Raw genomic sequence first — 18,784 nt, 5'->3', positions numbered from 1 at the left:
AATGACCCTCTTCTCCCTTCTGCACCCCCACCTGGGTGAGATCACAAATGACAAATGACCACAAACTCCATGGCTTCAGACAACACACATTTATTCTCTCATGGTTCTGGATGTCCGAAGTCCCCCAAACCAGTTTCAACTGGGTGAAAAGCAAGGTGTCAGCAAGGCCACGTTCCCTGCAGAGGCTCCCAGGGCTAAGCTGGGCCTGCCTTTTCCAGCTCTCAGCGCTGCCTCCTGTGTGCTCTGAAGCTCAGGGCCCCTTCCTCCATTATCAGAGCCCACAGGGTGGCATCTGGGTTCGTGGCCACATCTGTCTCTGCTGTAGTCAACCCTCTCTCTGCACCTCTCTAATGAGGACACTCATGGTTACACTTGGGGGTGGTGGGGGGGACCCAGATCTCTCAGGGTAATGTAAGGGAAGATACAAGTGCAAACCAAGAAAAACATTCTAATTCTCCCTGGTGCTAAAAGGGGGAAAAGTCCCCCTCCCACTCTATCCCTAGGGGCATTTTCTTTAGAAAACTTCTAATTGGAAGTCCTTTCTCTGTGCCTTTGAGGTGTATGGAAATATTTTGAAAAGCTCACTAAGCCTCTTGCCAGATTTACACCCAGGACAGTGTTTTTTGAGCACCTGGGAGCCATCTCTTCGAAGCGCAAACATCAAAGGAACAGCAGCCAGTGTCCCCTCCTGTGGGAGGTGGGAACCTAACTCAGCAGCACCCGGCTCCAAGATGCCAACCTCCTCCCATCGTCACCGAGATCCGTGAAGTGTGTGCTTCCTTTGCATGAAGGCAGTGAGCTCTCCCGGGTGGCCACCAACTCCAGGTGAATGTAGGGCGAACTCTGTGTGATGAATGGTGCTATCAGGTCCCTTCACCCAGAACCTGTTATGCTTTCCCTCGAGAACACGTGCGTAGTGGGGTCGCATCTGCTGGGCTATAAGATAGCCTGACATTTCTCTCTGTTTTTGCCGTCTGTTTGTGCATCGCCTGTGATGTGCATCTTGCTGGCTTAATGCTTATCCAGTAATAAAACTGTTTTCTTTCTCCTCTACCTTGGTGCAGAGCTTTCCGGGGCAGGCAGGAGATTTTGTTTTTCGTTTTATTTCCCTAACATAATCTCCCCATCTCAGAATTCTTGGCTTAATCACATCTGCAAATCCTTTTTGCCATAGGAGGTAACAGTTCCAGGTTGTAGGGATTAGGATTGGGCAGGGATTAGGGTCTGGAAAGGGATTAGAGCCATGATTCAACCCACCACCCACTCCTACCCCATCCCCTTCTCGCCCCCTACTCAATTTTATTGCTCTCATAGGTTTGATCACCTACCTGACATTATTTGGACATGTGTTCAGTTAAATAGGGATCTTCCCTGGTGGCTCAGACAGTAAAACATCTGCCTACGATGTGGGAGACCTGGGTTCAATCCCTGGGTCTGGAAGATCCAGAAAGGACAGAGGAGCCTGGTGGGCTACAGCCCATGGGGTCACAAAGAGTCGGACACGACTGAGCAACTTCACTCACTCACTTCAGTGGAATATCTCTTGTTTAGTTACCCAGCACAATATAAGCCTCATGAAGTCAGGGATTTGACCTTTTTTATGCACTACATGGTTTCAGTGTGTCTGCCATCTGATGCCTTCTTGCGACACCCACCATCTTACTTGGGTTTCTCTTACCTTGGGCTTGGGGTATCTCTTCACGGCTGCTCCAGCAAAGCACAGCCATTGCTCCTTACCTTGGACAAGGGGCATCTCCTTACCACCGCCGTTCCTGACCTTCAACGAGGGATAGCTCCTCTAGGTCCTGCTGTGCCTGTGCAGCCGCCGCTCCTCAGACATCACCAGATGGTCAACACCGAAATCAGATTGATTATATTCTTTGCAGCCAAAGATGGAGAAGCTCTATACAGTCAACAAAAACAAGACCAGGAGCTGACTGTGGCTCAGATCATGAACTCCTTATTACCAAATTCAGACTCAAATTGAAGAAAGTAGGGAAAACCACTAGACCATTCAGGTATGACCTAAATCAAATCCCTTATGATTATACAGTGGAAGTGAGAAATAGATTTAAGGGCCTAGATCTGATAGACAGAGTGCCTGATGAACTATGGAATGAGGTTCTTGACATTGTACAGGAGACAGGGATCAAGACCATCTCCACGGAAAAGAAATGCAAAAAAGCAAAATGGCTATCTGGGGAGGCCTTATAAATAGCTGTGAAAAGAAGAGAGGCAAAAAGCAAAGGAGAAAAGGAAAGATATAAGCATCTGAATGCAGAGTTCCAAAGAATAGCAAGAAGAGATAAGAAAGCCTTCCTCAGCGATCAATGCAAAGAAATAGAGGAAAACAACAGAATGGGAAAGACTAGAGATCTCTTCAAGAAAATGAGAGATACCAAGGGAACATTTCATGCAAAGATGGGCTCGATAAAGGACAGAAATGGTCTGGACCTAACAGAAGCAGAAGATATTAAGAAGAGGTGGCAAGAATACACAGAAGAACTGTACAAAAAAGATCTTCACGACCCAGATAATCATGATGATGTGATCACTCATCTAGGGCCAGACATCTTGGAAAGTGAAGTCAAGTGGGCCTTAGAAAGCATCACTACGAACAAAGCTAGTGGAGGTGATGGAATTCCAGTTGAGCTATTTCAAATCCTGAAAGATGATGCTGTGAGAGTGCTGCACTCAGTAGGCCAGCCAATTTGGAAAACTCAGCAGTGGCCACAGGACTGGAGAAGGTCAGTTTTCATTCCAATTCCAAAGAAAGGCAATGCCAAAGAATGCTCAAACTACCGCACAATTGCGCTCATCTCACATGCTAGTAAAGTAATGCTCAAAATTCTCCAAGCCAGGCTTCAGCAATACGTGAACTGTGAACTCCCTGATGTTCAAGCTGGTTTTAGAAAAGGCAGAGGAACCAGAGATCAAATTGCCAACATCCGCTGGATCATGGAAAAAGCAAGACAGTTCCAGAAAAACATCTACTTCTGCCTTATTGACTATGCCAAAGCCTTTGACTGTATGGATCAAAATCAACTGTGGAAAATTCTGAAAGAGATGGGAATACCAGACCACCTGACCTGCCTCTTGAGAAATCTGTATGCAGGTCAAGAATCAACAGTTAGGACTGGACATGGAAAAACAGACTGGTTCCAAATAGGAAAAGGAGTATGTCAAGGCTGTATATTGTCACCCTGCTTATTTAACTTCTATGCAGAGTACATCATGAGAAACGCTGGACTGGAAGAAACACAAGCTGGAATCAAGATTGCCAGGAGAAGTATCAATAACCTCAGATATGCAGATGACACGACCCTTATGGCAGAAAGTGAAGAGGAACTAAAAAGCCTCTTGATGAAAGTGAAAGAGGAAAGCGAAAAAGTTGGCTTAAAGCTCAACATTCAGAAAACGAAGATCATGGCATCCGGTCCCATCACTTCATGGGAAATAGATGGGGAAACAGTGGAAACAGTGGCAGACTTTATTTGGGGGGGCTCCAAAATCACTGCAGATGGTGACTGAGCCATGAAATTAAAAAACACTTACTCCATGGAAAAAAAGTTATGACCAACCTAGATAGCATATTCAAAAGCAGAGACATTACTTTGCCGACTAAGGTCCGTCTAGTCAAGGCTATGGTTTTTCCTGTGGTCATGTATGGATGTGAGAGTTGGACTGTGAAGAAGGCTGAGCACCGAAGAATTGATACGTTTGAACTGTGGTGTTGGAGAAGACTTGAGAGTCCCTTGGACTGCAAGGAGATCCAACCAGTCCATTCTGAAGGAGATCAGCCTTGGGATTTCTTTGGAAGGGATGATGCTAAAGCTGAAACTCCAGTACTTTGGCCACCTCATGTGAAGAGTTGACTCATTGGAAAAGACTCTGATGCTGGGAGGGATTGGGGGCAGGAGGAGAAGGGGACGACCGAGGATGAGATGGTTGGATGGCATCACGGACTCGATGGCCGTGAGTCTGAGTGAACTCCGGAAGATGGTGATGGACAGAGAGGCCTGGTGTGCTGTGATTCATGGGGTCGCAAAGAGTCAGACACGACTGAGTGACTGAACTGAACTGATGCACTACATGAAAAGTGAAAGTGAAAGTGAAAGTGTTAGTCACTCAGTCATGTCCGACTGTTTGCCCTCCAGGCTCCTCTGTCCATGGGATTCTCCAGGCAAGCATTCTGGAGGGGGTTGCCATTCCCTTCTCCAGGGGATTTTACCCACCCAGGGATTGAACCTGGGTTTCCTGCTCAGCAGGCGGATTCTCTACCGTCTGAGCCGCCAGAGAACCCTTTAGACAGCCAGCCTCTAGAAAGGTGGCAGCCCCTGGCAGGAACTCCATGAGTGTTTGTGGACCGAATGAAAGAGGAAATGTGAGTTCTCGACTCCATGGGGAGGCGAGTTTGATTAGACCACTCAGAGCACCCCCAGCTGTCAACCAGTGACCTTCAAACCTCCTCCCTTGGCTACTGCTTGTTAAGCAGTCGATGGAGCTGGACAGAACTTTTAGTGAGAGAGTAAAAAAAAAAAACAAAACCACTTTTTTTTCTTGCAGAAAAATTCCAATCAGTATGTGAGTGAGGCAAAGAACAAGAAACCTGGGAGAAAACTTCAGTTTGTAGCTTTCCCACTGGAAGGGCTCTGATTGTTGGTAGTGGTGCTGTGAATGTATTCTTTTATCTGGAACATTATTGCAGAGTAACTGGAGGGCAGGAATCGCTGAAGAACCTCTGGCTCCAAGGGGGATGAAAGTGGCCAGAGTCACCCATTCAGCAGGGAGGAGGGTGCTTCACATCCTGGCGACCACTATTACCCCCAGGTAGGGGTCTGGTCCAGGCATCACACATTGCCAGGAGAAGCTGCCATGAATCAATCACCCTGGTGTCTCAGCCAAGAGAGAAAGTACTTGATTTCCTCTAGAAACTGACATTTTTGCACTTTCACTGTCAAATCTCATCTATATCTGTTTTTGGGGTTTTTTTTTTGGCAGCACCAAGTAGCCTGGGGGATCTTAGTTCCCCAACCAGGCATCAAACCTGTGCCCTCTGCATTGGGAGCGCAGAGTCCTAACCACTGGACCACCAGGGAAGTCCCTTATCTATGTCTTTTTCTATTGCAGACTGGCATCAGGCTCTGCCTTCTTCAACTAAATTCAAAAGATGGATTCAGAGACCGGGGTGTATCCATTCTTGGCTTGAACGTGAACGTGAAAGTCGCTCAGTCATGTCCGACTCTTTGTGACCTCATGGGCTATATAGTCCATACGATTCTCCAGGCCAGAATAGTGGAGTGGGTAGCTTAAAGCCAAGCTTGATTTGGAAGAGTTACCAAAAGAGTGTGTGTGACCATCTGGCTGCTCGCTGCTCAAAAGCCAATAAACAGTCCAGGCTGATGGAAAGGAAAGTTTGCTTTATTTCAGATGCCGGCAACTGGGGGCAGGGGAGGGCGGACGTCTGTCCAAAGGCCGACTCCCAGCTCCCTCCGGTAACCAGTTGGGCAAGAGGTTTTATAGACAGAAGGAGGGGGCTACATGCAGGAACAGAACAGTCAGCTGTAACAGTCATCTTCAAATTGGTCACTGCTGGTCTGACCTGCATCATCTTGGTTGTTTTAGGTACAGTTAATCTTTAGGTCCAGGGCCCATTTGTTCCCATTTCTTTGCAGCCGGTTCTTGGAATCGTGGCAGCTTCTGTACAGTCTGGACATCATGTAGTTAACTTCTCCACCTGTTGTTTTGGTATCTATAAGACAGCTCACAGGATATGCTCAGAAAGTCCTTGAGAAAGAACTAAAGGTCCTCAACTATGCTTAATGATTACATTATTATTATTATTATTATTTGGTCTCCTTTGACTGTTTTCCTTTGTTTATGTATGTTCTCATTTCTCTGGTTCAACTTATTCTTTGACTAAAGTTTTCTGAAGACAAAAGGCAGGCAGAGGACAAGGAGGAGGAGCAAGGACTACAGGGTCCTGCTCCATTTCAGAAGCACAAGACAACCCTCTGGGAAGCCTGCAACTTAGAAAAGCAGGTGTATTTCCAAGTGTCTTGTTTCCTGTGAATGCCATGTACTGCTGTTTATGAATGCCATCTGTACCTGTTTCAGTTCAGTTCAGTTCAGTTCAGTCCCTCAGTCGTGTCCGATTCTTTGCGACCCCATGAATCGCAGCACGTCAGACCTCCCTGTCCATCACTAACTCCCGCAGTTCACCCAAACTCATGTGCATCGAGTCGGTGATGCCATCCAGCCATCTCATCCTCTATTGTCCCCTTCTCCTCCCGCCCCCAATCCCTCCCAGCATCAGAGTCTTTTCCAGTGAGTCAACTCTTCGCATGAGGTGGCCAAAGTATTGGAGCTTCAGACCAAATAACAAAAATGTTGCCTCTAACCTCAGCTCATTCCTACTCAGCTCCTTTTGAATAAAGCCACTTGAGTCAGAGGAATCAGAATGTAAACTTGGCTTCAACTTGGCATCCTTCCTCTCAGCTCCAGATCAAATCTGGGTCACAGATAAATTTGGTGCCTCCAGAGCTGGCCAGAGAAGTCTCTGATAGTCTCAGAACTTGTTTACCTTCTCTGTCTCAAAACATGAGAAGGAACTTTCCCCTTAGCAGGATTTAGTAAGGCTTATTTTGGAGATGTTATTAGACATTAAAACACTGTAACATGTTGCATTACTACATGGTAACATTCTATCAGCATTAAATTACTACATTCAATAAATAATATACCAAGTAAAATTCATTTCAAAAAGAACACTTGGCTGATTTGCGTTGATGTTTGGTAGAAACCAACACAATTCTGTAAAGCAATTATCCTTCAATTAAAAAATAAATTTAAAAGTAAATTAATAAAGCAAGCTTTCGCTCCATTAAAAAAAGAACACTTGAAAAGTATTGCATTTCATAGCATCTCAAGTACCCTAAGTGCTTTTCACTCACCAAGATGCTGCTTGCAATATTATCCTTGCTGTGTGCCCGTTTACAGTCATAACAGACATGTTATATCTATATACATAACAGAAAGTCATATGCATTGCAAATCAAAATCATTGCTACAAATTGGCATGGTTTATGAGTCAGATGGAGTTATGAGAAGTCCTTAGGGCTAAGTTCAGTTCCGTTCAGTTCAGTTGCTCACTCGTGTCTGGCTCTTTGCGACCTCATGGACTGCAGCACACCAGGCTTCCCTGTCCATCACCAACTCCCGGAGTTTACTCAAACTCATGTCCATCGAGTTGGTGATGCTATCCAGCCCTCTCATCCTCTGTCGGCCCCTTCTTCTCCTGCCTTCAATCTTTCCCAGCAAACCCGGCATCAAAACGCAATGATAGGCTACCCCAAGGATGTAGGAAAAATAATTCCACAGCCTTGTTATTTGAAAAAAATAGGGAACTCAAAAAGTGCAGACCCAGCTTGTGCTCACCATCGCCCTCTAGTGGTAGATCCTGGGGTGCGTTTAACGGGCTCATTGGGAACTTTTGGACAACCTCCTGACCATTTTGATTTAGGAAAATATTTCGCACTCATCAAACCGACTTTTTAAATGCACTTGATAAAGGTGCAATCAGTTTGCTGAATTTCCTTGAAAGAGTCATCATAATAGTAGGTTACATTAATGGTAAGGTGCATCCACTGATTAAAATCCAGGTTTCGTTTCCAGCCATGTGAAAACATTAAAAATGGCACCCTGATTTCTTATCCTTTCATACGTTTATTCTAAAGCAGGAGATTTTTATTTTTTCAGTTTATCCATCCTAGCCTTGTTCTTTCTATCACAAAGATACCTGATTATAGAATCACAGACAAAAACTTGGCTTTGCAAAATATGGGGTTGAGTGCATAGCACCAAGTTTTAGGATCTGGACTCTGCTGCAGACTGGAGGCTTTGCTCTGTAAAAATAGAACTGGTACCTACAGGATTGTGTGAGGTCTGGCTGCTTGCTGCACAAAAGCCAATAAACAGGCCAGGTGGGGGGAAAGGAAAATTTGCTTTATTTCAGATGCTGGCAACTGGGGGGAGAGAGTGGCAGACGTCTGTCCAAAGGCTGACATCCCCCCACTGGCAATCAGTGGGGCAAGAGCTTTTATAGACAGCAGAGGCGGTGAGGCGGAGGCGGGTTGGGCGGGGAGGGGGAACTACAAGCAGAAACAGCACCATCACCTCTGGCAGTCATCTTCAAATTGGACCTCGGTGGTCTGATCAGTGTCCTCTTTAGATCCAGTTAATCTTCAGTTCCAGGGTCCACTGGTTCTCATTTCTTTGAGGCCAGTTCTCAGAATTGTGGCAGCTTATGTTGTGGGCACAGTCTGGTCTTTGTGTAGTTAACTTCTCCACCTGGGGTTTTGGTATCCATCAGACAGCTCACAGGATATGACTCACAATATTATCTATAGCCCTTGAGAACTCAAGGTCCTTGACTGTGCTTAACGACTACGTTATTATTATTTAGTCTCCTCGGACTGTCTGCCTTTGTTTCCACATGTCTGTCTTCTCTGATTAAACTTATTCTTTGACTAAAGTTTTCCACAGACAAAAGGCAGGCAGAGAACACGGAGCGACAAGGACCACAGGGTGCTCAGAATCAGGCGAGTGGCCTGCATGAGAGTGGAAGGCGAAAGTCAGAGCCCCTGTGCCAGTGATGGCACTCAGCCCCTGGCCCCACCGGGCACCCAGAACACAGCCAGCCAGCGACCCCCGCCACATGCAAGAACTCAGAGGACTCTTTTGGAAAAATTGGATGGCTACAAAGAAAAGACCTATGAGTAATTCCAATACTGGGAATCGTTCAAACAATAATAAAAATTCAGGCTTACCACCTGATTACCCTATAGGGCAGCCCACCAGTCGACAAGGCCTCAAATTTCCCATAAAACTTTCATTTGAGGAATGCTTTCAACATGAAAAACCAAAACTATGAACTGAAATAATGAACAGATGGAACTTTTATAAAGAAATCTTATCATTACAGGATGGTATTTTTAAATAGGAAAGAGTTTTGGATGTTAAAAAACACAAATGAAATTTTAACTTAAAAGTGCAATGAAAGGTTTAAAAGATAAAGTCAAGAATATCTCTCACATTACTAAAATCAGAAATGAAAGTGGAGACTACTACTGATTGTACAGAAATAGAAAGTATTATGAGATTACTATGAAGAATTGTATGCCAACAAATTGGATAACTTAGATGAAATGGACAAATTTCTAGAAACACAAAACTTACCAAAAGTAAATCACAAAGAAATAAAAAATCTGATTAAACCTATAACTAGCAAGAAGATTAAGTCAGTAATCAAAATTATCCCAACAAAGAGTTCAGGATGAGATGGCTTCACTGGTGAACTTTATCAAACATTTAAAGAAATAATATGAGTTATTACTCATACTTTTGCAAAATATTGAAGAGGGACCACTTCCTAAATAATTCTATGAAGGCAGCATTGCCTTGATACCAAAGCCAGGAGGAAAAAAAAAAAAAAACTATAAGAAACCTATAGACCAATATCCCTCATGAACACTGATGCAAAAGAAAAACCTCAACAAAATATTAGCAAACAAAATTCAGCACCTATTAAAAGGATTATACATCACGACCAAGTGAGATTTATTCTTGGAATGCAAAAATATTGGGTTGGCCAAAAAGTTTCTTCAGTTTTTACGTAAAAATAAATGACACATTTTTCATTTTTACCAAGCACTTTATTGAACAACATAGTCACCAAAATGGTGGTGGAATCATTTTTTTCGACTATCTTCTGCCATTTTTCAGGCAACTTCATTATTCCATCTTCCCAAAACTTTTTATCTTTTTGAGCAAAGAACTGTTCCAGGTGGTTTTTTACAGTCTTCCAGGGAATTGAAGTTTTTTCCATTAACAGAATTTTGTAAAGACTGAAATAAATGGAAATCTGAAGGTGAAATGTCTGGTGAATACGGTGGAGGAATCAGAACTTCCCAGCCAAACTGTAACAGTGTTTGCCTGGTCATCAAAGAAGTGCAGTCTTGAGTTCCCCTGATGGAAGTCAGCATTTTGTGCTGACTAATTCCAGACGCTTTTCTTTCAGTTGGTCTAACTGGGAATAGTACTTACTGGAATTAATCAGTTTTCTGGAATGAGCTCACAATAGAAGATTCCCTTGCAATCCCACCATACACACAACACACCTTCTCTGGATGAAGACTGGCCTTTGGTGTGGTTGGTGGTAGTTTATCTCACTTGCCCCACGATCTCTTCTGTTGCACATTATTGTACAGTATCCACTTTTCACTGCCCGTCAAAATTTGTTTTAAAAGTGGAACATTTACATTTAGGTAGAGAATCGCATGTGGAAAAACAGTCAAGAAGGTTTTTTTCTGCTTAACATGGAAGCCAAGTATCAAAGTGGTGAATGAACATCATCAAGCTGGCGCAAATGATTTTCAGCACTTGGTTTGCATATTTCAAGTATGTCGGCTATCTCCCAAGTTGTATAACATTGATTGCTTTCAATCAATGTCTTGATTTGATCAGTATCAACATCAACTGACCTACCTGACCAGGGAGCATCATCCTGTATAAAACTTTGCAAACCACTTTTGACACTTTAAATCAGTCACAGCACCTTCTCCATACACTGCACAAATCTTTTATTTTTGCATTTTTACCTTTCTTGAAATAATAATAAAGCATAATACACCAAAAATATTGCTTTTTTTCTTCCATCTTCCATATTAAGATGGCTACACAAAAATTCACCAGTTTTGGTAAGTTTCTTTTTTAAATGCATGCTGATAAGACAGCTATCACAATACAACCTAACAAAATTGTTTCAAACGAAGTTAAAAACAATTCAGTGCTCTTAGAACTAGCTTACGGGGTGGGGGGGGGGGGATGAACAAATTTCTTGACCCACCCTATATTTCAACATATGAAAATTCATCAATGTAAAAACCATATTAACAGAATGAAGGAACAAAACCACATAGGGAATTCCCTGGAGGTCCAGTGGGTAGGACTCTGTGCTTTCACTGTGGAGGGCACAGTTTCAATCCCTGCTCAAGGAACTGACATCCCACAAGCCTCACAGTGCAGGGGAAAAAAATGTTTTTTTAACTGAAACAGGAAAAGCATGTGACAAAATTCAATACCCTTTCATGATAAAAACCACTCAACAAACCAGTAATAGAAGGAAATTATCTCCTTAGGAAAAACCATACCTAAGAAACACATAGTGAACATCATACTCAAATGACAAAAATAGCTGAAATCTTCTCCTTTAAGATCAGGAACAAGGGAAAGAATGTCTGCTTTTACCTCTTCTAGTGAACAAAATACTGGAAGTTCTAGACAGAGCAACTGAGCAAAGAAGCAATAAGTAGATAAGCTGAACTTCAGGAAAATTAAAAGCTTATGGACACTATGAACAGAGTAGAAAAGCAGCCGATAGAATGGGAGAAAGTATCTGCAAATCATATATCTGACGAGGGATTAATGTGCAGGACATATAAAAAACTCCAACAACTCAACAACAAACAGACAAGTTAAAATATGGTCCAAGGGACTGCACAGTCATTTCTCCAAAGAAGGTATACGAATGGCCAATAAGCCCAAAAGAGCAGCTGAAAGGAATAGGAAGATTTGAAAAAGAAGCAAATAGAACATCCAGAAAAATTTTAATGGAAATTAAGATGTAATAGCGTGATGAAAAATGGATTACACATAACTGGATCAGAAATCAGTGCACACGGTAAATAAAGGTGAAGGATTTAACCTCCTCTGCTTGTCTCCATCTTCACCACCCTGGTTTCTGCCACGTTCATTACCTACTTCCATTCTCTCTCCTCCTGAGGGCGTCCTGCACCTGAACTTGTTTCCCCTCTTGTCTCCCCTCCACTCGCTGGCCAGAGTGAGTTTTCAACAACTCTATTTGCTTTGTGATTTTTAAACTTTAAAAAAATTACTTTTACACTGCAATCAACAAATTACCCAGATGGTATAAGACTGTACAGATACAAAGGGCATGCTGTTTTCCTCTCTGCTTCCCCTTTCCCCTCTCGGAGCCAGACAGTTTCTCTCCTCAGAGGCAACCACTGCCACAAGCTTTTTGTTTCTCCTTCTAGAAACATTCTACGCATGTATGAGCACAGGTAGACACACGTCGTTCGTGATGAGCACTTGAGATGTGGCCAGTGTGGCTGAGCTCTTGGAGTTTTCAAACAAGAGACCAATGTTTCCCGTGTTGCTTCATTCCACTGAATATTGAAAATATTTGTGTTCACTTTTCTGAGCAGGCTCTATGCAAGCGTCATGGTTACAGTTAAAATCAGTTAGTATTTGAGGGCAAATGCCATGAAACATCACTGGTTTATGAGACTGTTGAAAGAAGCAAAAGACAATGGATAAGTTTGTTTGTTTGTTTGTTTGTTTTGCCAACACTCATTGTTTGAGTCATGGAAGGGTTTTACTAAGGTTTTCAGTAATGGGGCATCCCCAGGTGGCAGTAGTGGTAAAGAACTTGCCTGCCAATGCAGGAGACAAGAGATGCGGGTTCAATCCCTGGGTCGGGAAGATCCTCTGGAGGAGGGCATGGCAACCCATTCCCGTATTCTTGCTGGGAGAATCCCCATGGACAGAGGAGCCTGGCGGGCTGCAGTCCATAGGGTCACAAACACGACTAAAGTGACTTAGCATGAGCAAACATGTACCAATATTTTCCTGAAACTAAAAGAACATTGAGACTTCCCCGGGGTTCCAGGGATTAAGACTCTGCACTTCCAGAGCAGGGGTCATGGGTTCAATCCCTGGTCAGAGAGCTAGGATCCCACATGCCACGTGGCAATGCAAAAAAAAAAAAAAAATCAAAAATAATGTTAACGAGATATTCAACATCAAAAATTTTAAATTAGTATAAGTTTTCTCACCAATATAACACTCCTATAACCAAGGACTTTCTAGGTGGCACTGCTGCTGCTACTGCTGCTGCTAAGTCACTTCAGTCGTGTCCGACTCTGTGCAACCCCACAGACGGCAGCCCACCAGGCTCCCCCATCCCTGGGATCCTCCAGGCAAGAACACTGGAGTGGGTTGCCATTTCCTTCTCCAATGCATGAAAGTGAATTCGCTCAGTCGTGTCCAACCCTCAGCGATCCCATGGACTGCAGCCCACCAGGCTCCTCCGTCCATGGGATCTGCCAGGCAAGAGTACTGGAGTGGGTTGCCATTGCCTTCTCCCTAGGTGGCAATAGTGGTAAAGAATCCACCTGCCAGTGCAGGGGACGTAAGAGACGTGGCCTCAATCCCTTAGTAGGGAAGATCCCCTGGAGGAGGAAATGGCAGCCCACTCCAGTATTCTTGCCTGGAAAATTCCATGGGCAAAGGAGGCTGGTGGGCTACAGTCCACGCAGCCGCCAAGAATCAGACACAACCGAGCAACTGGGCACATTTTGAAATCTTCGTCAGAAGGACCTGGACATGGGAATTTCTGCTTTCAACTGTGATCTCCGGGAAGATCATTAACCACCAGCAAACAGCTAAGCGCTGTTGCTGCTCGCCTGGGTCACCTGATGCTGAGCTCATGAATGTACCCTGAGTAACCCCTGAACTGAACTGAACAGTAACGAGGCTTCCCGGGCGCACTAGTGGTAAAGAACCTGCCTGCCTTCGCAGGAGACAAGGGTGTGGGGTCGGTCCCTGTGTCAGGAAGATCCTCTGGAGGAGGGCATGGCAGCCCCGCCCTCATCAGCCCTGTGCTGCCCGCCACTCACAATCCTTGCGCCCACAGGCCGTTCTGTCGGCTGAGTGACCTGCCTCTGTCTGCATCTGGCCCCCACTCTCCTGCCTTGCCTGCCCCAGGCCTGAGGCAGCCCCCGCTGAAGGCGGGGTCACTTTCCTGCCTTCCTCAGCGCAAGTCCACCTTGTCTTGAAGTTTTCCCTGGTCACCCACTTCCTGGGCCTCCCCCAGCACGTGGCTCTGCTGTTTCTCTAGCCCCAGAGGAAGTTCCTGGAGAACAAAGACCCCAGCTCTCATCTCTGCTTGGTGATTGTTGACAGCTCGCAGATGGGACTGAAATGTCCAAGGTGGGATTTCAGCCCCCAGAACTGGCTAATTGAAGGCGAGGATCTTTCTGGCACCCCGAGAGCACATTGCAAAGGATGCTCTGGGCTCCACGTGGAGAATCCTGCCAGGTGTGCCTGGGGAGGGGACCAACACGGGGTCATCCATCCCTCTCCATACATCTCCCTGTTTAATCCTCCAGACAACCTCCTAGCGGGAAGGCCTCTGGCCCCCACACCACAGAGAAGGGAGCAGAAGGTTCAGGGGTCCTGGTGGTTAAACCAGGTCATCTTCCTGAGGGCTTCCCTGGTGGCTCAGCTGGTAAAGAACCCGCCTGCAATGCAGGAGACCCTGGTTTGATGCCTGGGTTGGGAAGATCCCCTGGAGAAGGAAACGGCTCCAGTATTAGGCCTGGAGAATCCCATGGACTGTGTAGTCCATGGGGTCGCAAAGAGACAGGCGACTGAGCGGCTGTCACTTTCTCTCCGTGGGGAACCGGCAGAGGGCCTGGGACTTAGGTAGCAGCGGGTCTGGTGGCTGACACACCAAGTCCCAGGGCTTGTTCTTATTTGCTCAGCAGCAGCAGGAGCTGAGCCCTTGTTTTCCCCTGACCCCCCAGCAGCCTTCGGAACCCCACCATGCCGCCCTTCACCCACACGGGAGACCCTGGGAGCCCGTTGCCACCACAGATGGGACGTGATCCTTCACGCCTGATGTGTTTGCTGGTGTTGGAGACACCCTCCTTTTCAGTGTGGTTCCAAGGTGCAGGGGGACGGTTCAAATGATTCGTCGAGGTCTCCTGGGGTTTGAGGAAGTCTGGATTTCTGGGAAGAATTTTCTGGAGTGAGTGTCTTGGGGACTGCCTGGAGGGGCCTGAGGGGAAGGGGTCGCCCTGTTTCTGGGGGCAGGGCAGCGCCCGGGCTGGGGCGGCCCGCTGGGCCAGCGGGAGGGAACGGGAGGGCAGGGCGGGACGGCGCAGGGCGGGGATGAGGAGGGGAATCCCGGGAGGGCCGTCGGCCAAGGCCGGTCCCGGCGGGCGGGCGGGCGGGGAGGAGCCGCGGGGCGCTGGAGGGGGCCCAGGAGGAGGTGGGAGGAGACGGGCGCGCCGCGGGGGGAGCCTGACGGGTGCCGGGAAGAGGCCGGGACCGCAGGGGAGACCCCGAGGCGCGGGAGAGGTGAGGAGGGGAGACCCCGAGGCGCGGGAGAGGAGGTGAGGAGGGGAGACCCCGAGGCGCGGGAGAGGTGAGGAGGGGAGACCCCGAGGCGCGGGAGAGACCCCGAGGGAGAGGAGGGGAGGGGGGAGACCCCGAAGTGCAGAGGAGGAGGGGAGGCGAGGAGACCCCGAGGCGCGGGAGAGACCCCGAGGGAGAGGAGGGGAGGGGGGAGACCCCGAAGTGCAGAGGAGGAGGGGAGGCGAGGAGACCCCGAGGCGCGGGAGAGGAGGGGAGGGGGGAGACCCCGAGGGAGAGGAGGGGAGACCCCGAGGGAGAGGAGGGGAGACCCCGAGGGAGAGGAGGGGAGGGGGGAGACCCCGAGGCGCGGGAGAGGAGTAGGGAGGGAGCGCGGGGCGGGTAAAGGGCGCAGCTTCGGAGGCCGGCGTTTGTCGGCTCCTCTGCGAGCCCTGTCCTGTCTTCGAGGCGACGGCTTGGCACCTTTGCCCGGCGGGGCCTGGGTCTCCACACCCGGGGCTTTCTGGTCCTCGGGAGGCTGCTCTCGGGCAGAGTTCTCGGGGAGGGTCCGGCCCTCAGGCGCCCCCCACCCCAGTCACGCGGATTGAGGTGCGGGGTGGGCGGGCTGGGAGAGGAAGGCTCCAGAAAAGAACAAGGCAAGGGAGGGAGACTGCCTAAGAAGACAGAGGAGGCGGGGTGGAGGAGGGACCCCCATTTTCTGGGGGCAGTGGCGGGGGGCGGGCGGAGGTGGTGGGGCCATGGCAACGGGCTCTTTCAGCACAGCGAGGGTTAAGTGGGCTCCTAAAGCCCACCCGCCCTGGGCCCCTCCCACGTTTATGTCCTCCCCAAAATATTCAGCCGCCAGCCAGCCTCCATTCCTCCCCCGCCCCCACCCCGTTTTGGGCCCCGGATGGTGAAGATGGGGGGGGTGCCCGTAGAGAGAGCTGGAGCAGGCCCTGCTCCCCAGCTGCTGGCCCAAGGACTGGAGCGGACCCAGCACCTACCTCGGACAGGGCCAACCTGGGCCGGGCTTGGAAACAGTGGGGCCGGGTGGGAGGAGAGGGACGGGCCAGGGGAACACAGCGGGGTGGGGACGGGGTCTGCAGGGCCACTCCGCGTCCCCCCACCTCTGCCCGGAGCCCACCAGATGCGGCCCCGAGACACGGGGCCCAGGAGCCGGTGGCTCCTCCTCTGGACCGACACACAGTCCTCTGCAGCGTCCGGGAGACAGAGGTGAAGCCATGTGGCAGCTGCTGCTCCCGCTGGCCCTGGGGCTGGGCTCCATGGGCTTGGGCAGGGCAGAGCTCACGGCAGCCCAGCACCGGGGCCTGCAGGTGGCCCTGGAGGAGTTCCACAAGCATCCGCCCGTGCAGTGGGCCTTCCAGGTGACCAGCGTGGACAATGCCTCGGACACGGTAAGCGCCAACCCAGCGAGGGGAGGGCAGGATGGGGATCGGGAGACCAGAATGTGCCCCCCACCGAGAGCAGGTGCACCGATGCTTGGGCCCCAGCAAGCCGCCCAGCTCTCCGCTGGCCCAGGTGCCTGCCCCCGCCCCAGGGTGTGCTGCTGGGGAGCAGGGACAGGTCACACCGGCACCTGCTCAACTGGGCCGCGGGCCTCTCTCGTCTGTTGGCAGCTCTTCCCGGCCGGGCAGTTTGTGAGGCTGGAGTTCAAGCTCCAGCAGACGAGCTGTCGGAAGAAGGACTGGAGGAAAGCAGACTGCGAGGTCAAGCCCAATGGGGTGAGCTGACGGCAGGGCGCGTGCTCGGGGCAGGAGTGGGCGCAGGAGTGGGCAGTGGACTTCACAGTTGGAGAAGCCTGAGGTTGGAGACCCTGGGGCGGGGCAGCCTCCCTGGCTCTGACCGGCCTGCCTGCCTGCACTCGTGGCGGTGATGACTGTGGGTGGGCTGAGGGGGCCGCAACAGGCAGGGAGATGGACACACAGGTTCCAGAGCTGGTCCACCCAGGCTGCAGGTCACTGGCGGAAGGACGCCGTGGTCCCCACCTTAGGCCTGGTGAACTTCCCATTTCTCCTGAGTTTTCAAGGGGACGATGGCTCGGCCTGGGCTGACTCCTAAGAGGGCTTGACTATCGTCAGCCACCTTCGGGGCCAAGTCACTGCCATGGGGGTGATCCCTGGGCTCGGAGCACAACCACTTCTGCCAACCCCTAGTCCTGTTCCTGCGCTGGCTCGTCAAGGCTTCAGTCACCTCCCTCTGCTGAAGGAGTGCTGGATTAGACTAGTGCTTTTCTGGACTTTTACACCAGGATCCCTGTGTTCAATTCAAATCTTGCAAGAAAACAGAACATACAAATAAATGTAACAGATGGCAGCGCAGTGGAAGCCAGGTGGGGAGAACCTGCCTGTGTCAGACACAGCCAGACACACAGACACACACACAGTTTGAAAACTAAGTGCCGCCTACACACAGACACACACAGACACAGACACACACACACACGCACAGAGTTTGAAAACTGCAGGATAGTTCCGATTTGAAAATTCCCAGGCCAGAGCTAGGCTGCGCCTGGACCCAGCTGGCCTGCCAAAGGAACAGGCCCCACTGCAGGCTGGCCCTAGGTTCCGCCCTCACAGGGCTACATGCCTCCCTTCACCCCTTTCCTCTCTGGCTTCCACGCCCGCTCCCCAGAGAAAGCGGAAATGCCTGGCCTGCATCAAGCTGGACTCAAAGGATCAAGTCCTAGGCCGGATGGTGCACTGTCCCATACAGACACAGGTTCAACGGGTGAGGAGGGGGCTGGTAAGGTGGGGAGAGACTGGGCCTTGGGAGTGGCCTGGATGAAGAGGTTTGGGGGTGGCGAGGAGGGGCTCTGGGCTCGGCCCAGACACTCCCTGGGAGGGGGGATGGGGGCAATAGGCGCTGGCTGGAACGGAGCGGCCCGAGTGGCCCTGTGCTGGCAGGAGCTGGACAACGCCCAGGACGCCCAGTGCAGCAGGGTGGAGCGCTTCGGCGAGGACCCCCACAGCTACTACCTTCCCGGACAGTTCGCCTTCATCAAAGCCTTGTCCCCCTGAGCTAAGGCCTGGTGGGTAGGCGGCCGGCCAGGAGGGAGGGGGGACGAGAGGACTGAGAGGGCGCTGGAGCTGGGCTGCGGGAGGCAGGGGAACAGGGGCTGGGAGCCTGCGAAGACCGCCTCCCTCACGCCTGGCCTGTTTCTCTTCCTCTAGAAGTCACCCAGCTTCCTGGAAGGAAGGGAGGTCGCCAGTGAAAGCCCGCCTCCCTCCTCTGAGCCGGGGAGGGGCCACCCCCTGACCCCTGAGCTAATAAAGCTGCGCTCAGCTGAGTTCTCACGCTCCCTCAAATTCCCTCCCTCCCCCAGCTTGGCTACAGGGCAGCCTGTGTGTGAGCAATGGCCGTGGTGCTCCGGCCTCACAGGGAGGAAGCAAAGCCCTGAGGCGGGGGGGAGGGGGGGGCCGGACCCAGCTGCCTGGACACCCAGAAAGCCACAGACGCCTCCTTGCCCAGGGGAGACCAGAGGTGGGGGTGGGGGTGGAGGACCCAGGCTTGCTTTCAGGGGCTCCCTCTTGGGAAAACCAAGCACGCC

General features: G+C 49.8%; 1 protein-coding gene across 4 annotated transcripts; it reads left to right on the top strand.

The window, feature by feature from the left end:
• The first annotated feature begins 15,130 nt into the window (after positions 1 to 15,130).
• On the top strand, positions 15,131 to 18,523 carry RARRES2 (retinoic acid receptor responder 2). 4 transcript variants are annotated; one of them, XM_052638875.1, is made up of 6 exons: positions 15,131 to 15,222; positions 16,434 to 16,631; positions 16,854 to 16,958; positions 17,869 to 17,964; positions 18,141 to 18,265; positions 18,408 to 18,523. In XM_052638875.1, exons 2-5 carry the CDS (start codon positions 16,458 to 16,460, stop codon positions 18,252 to 18,254), a joined length of 489 nt encoding a protein of 162 aa, XP_052494835.1. In that variant the 5' UTR covers positions 15,131 to 15,222; positions 16,434 to 16,457; the 3' UTR covers positions 18,255 to 18,265; positions 18,408 to 18,523. The 4 variants fall into 4 exon arrangements, with proteins under 4 accessions (XP_052494835.1, XP_052494836.1, XP_052494837.1 ...); XM_052638876.1 differs by having other exon boundaries at positions 15,146 to 15,257; XM_052638877.1 differs by having other exon boundaries at positions 15,163 to 15,289; positions 17,869 to 17,955.
• Positions 18,524 to 18,784: the final 261 nt, after the last annotated feature.

Source organism: Budorcas taxicolor, chromosome 4 (genome assembly GCF_023091745.1).
Source record: "Budorcas taxicolor isolate Tak-1 chromosome 4, Takin1.1, whole genome shotgun sequence".
Taxonomy (NCBI): Eukaryota; Metazoa; Chordata; class Mammalia; order Artiodactyla; family Bovidae; genus Budorcas; species Budorcas taxicolor.
Note: the sequence above shows the minus strand (reverse complement) of the source record. Positions and strands in the feature narration are given on the sequence as shown.

Excerpts from the sequence above, each read along its gene's own strand:
- RARRES2 (XM_052638875.1), top strand. The coding sequence starts at position 16,458 with ATGTGGCAGCTGCTGCTCCCGCTGGCCCTGGGGCTGGGCTCCATGGGC. Across the intron at positions 16,632-16,853 it reads TGGACAATGCCTCGGACACG|CTCTTCCCGGCCGGGCAGTT; the intron begins GTAAGCGCCAAC and ends GTCTGTTGGCAG. Across the intron at positions 17,965-18,140 it reads TACAGACACAGGTTCAACGG|GAGCTGGACAACGCCCAGGA; the intron begins GTGAGGAGGGGG and ends CTGTGCTGGCAG.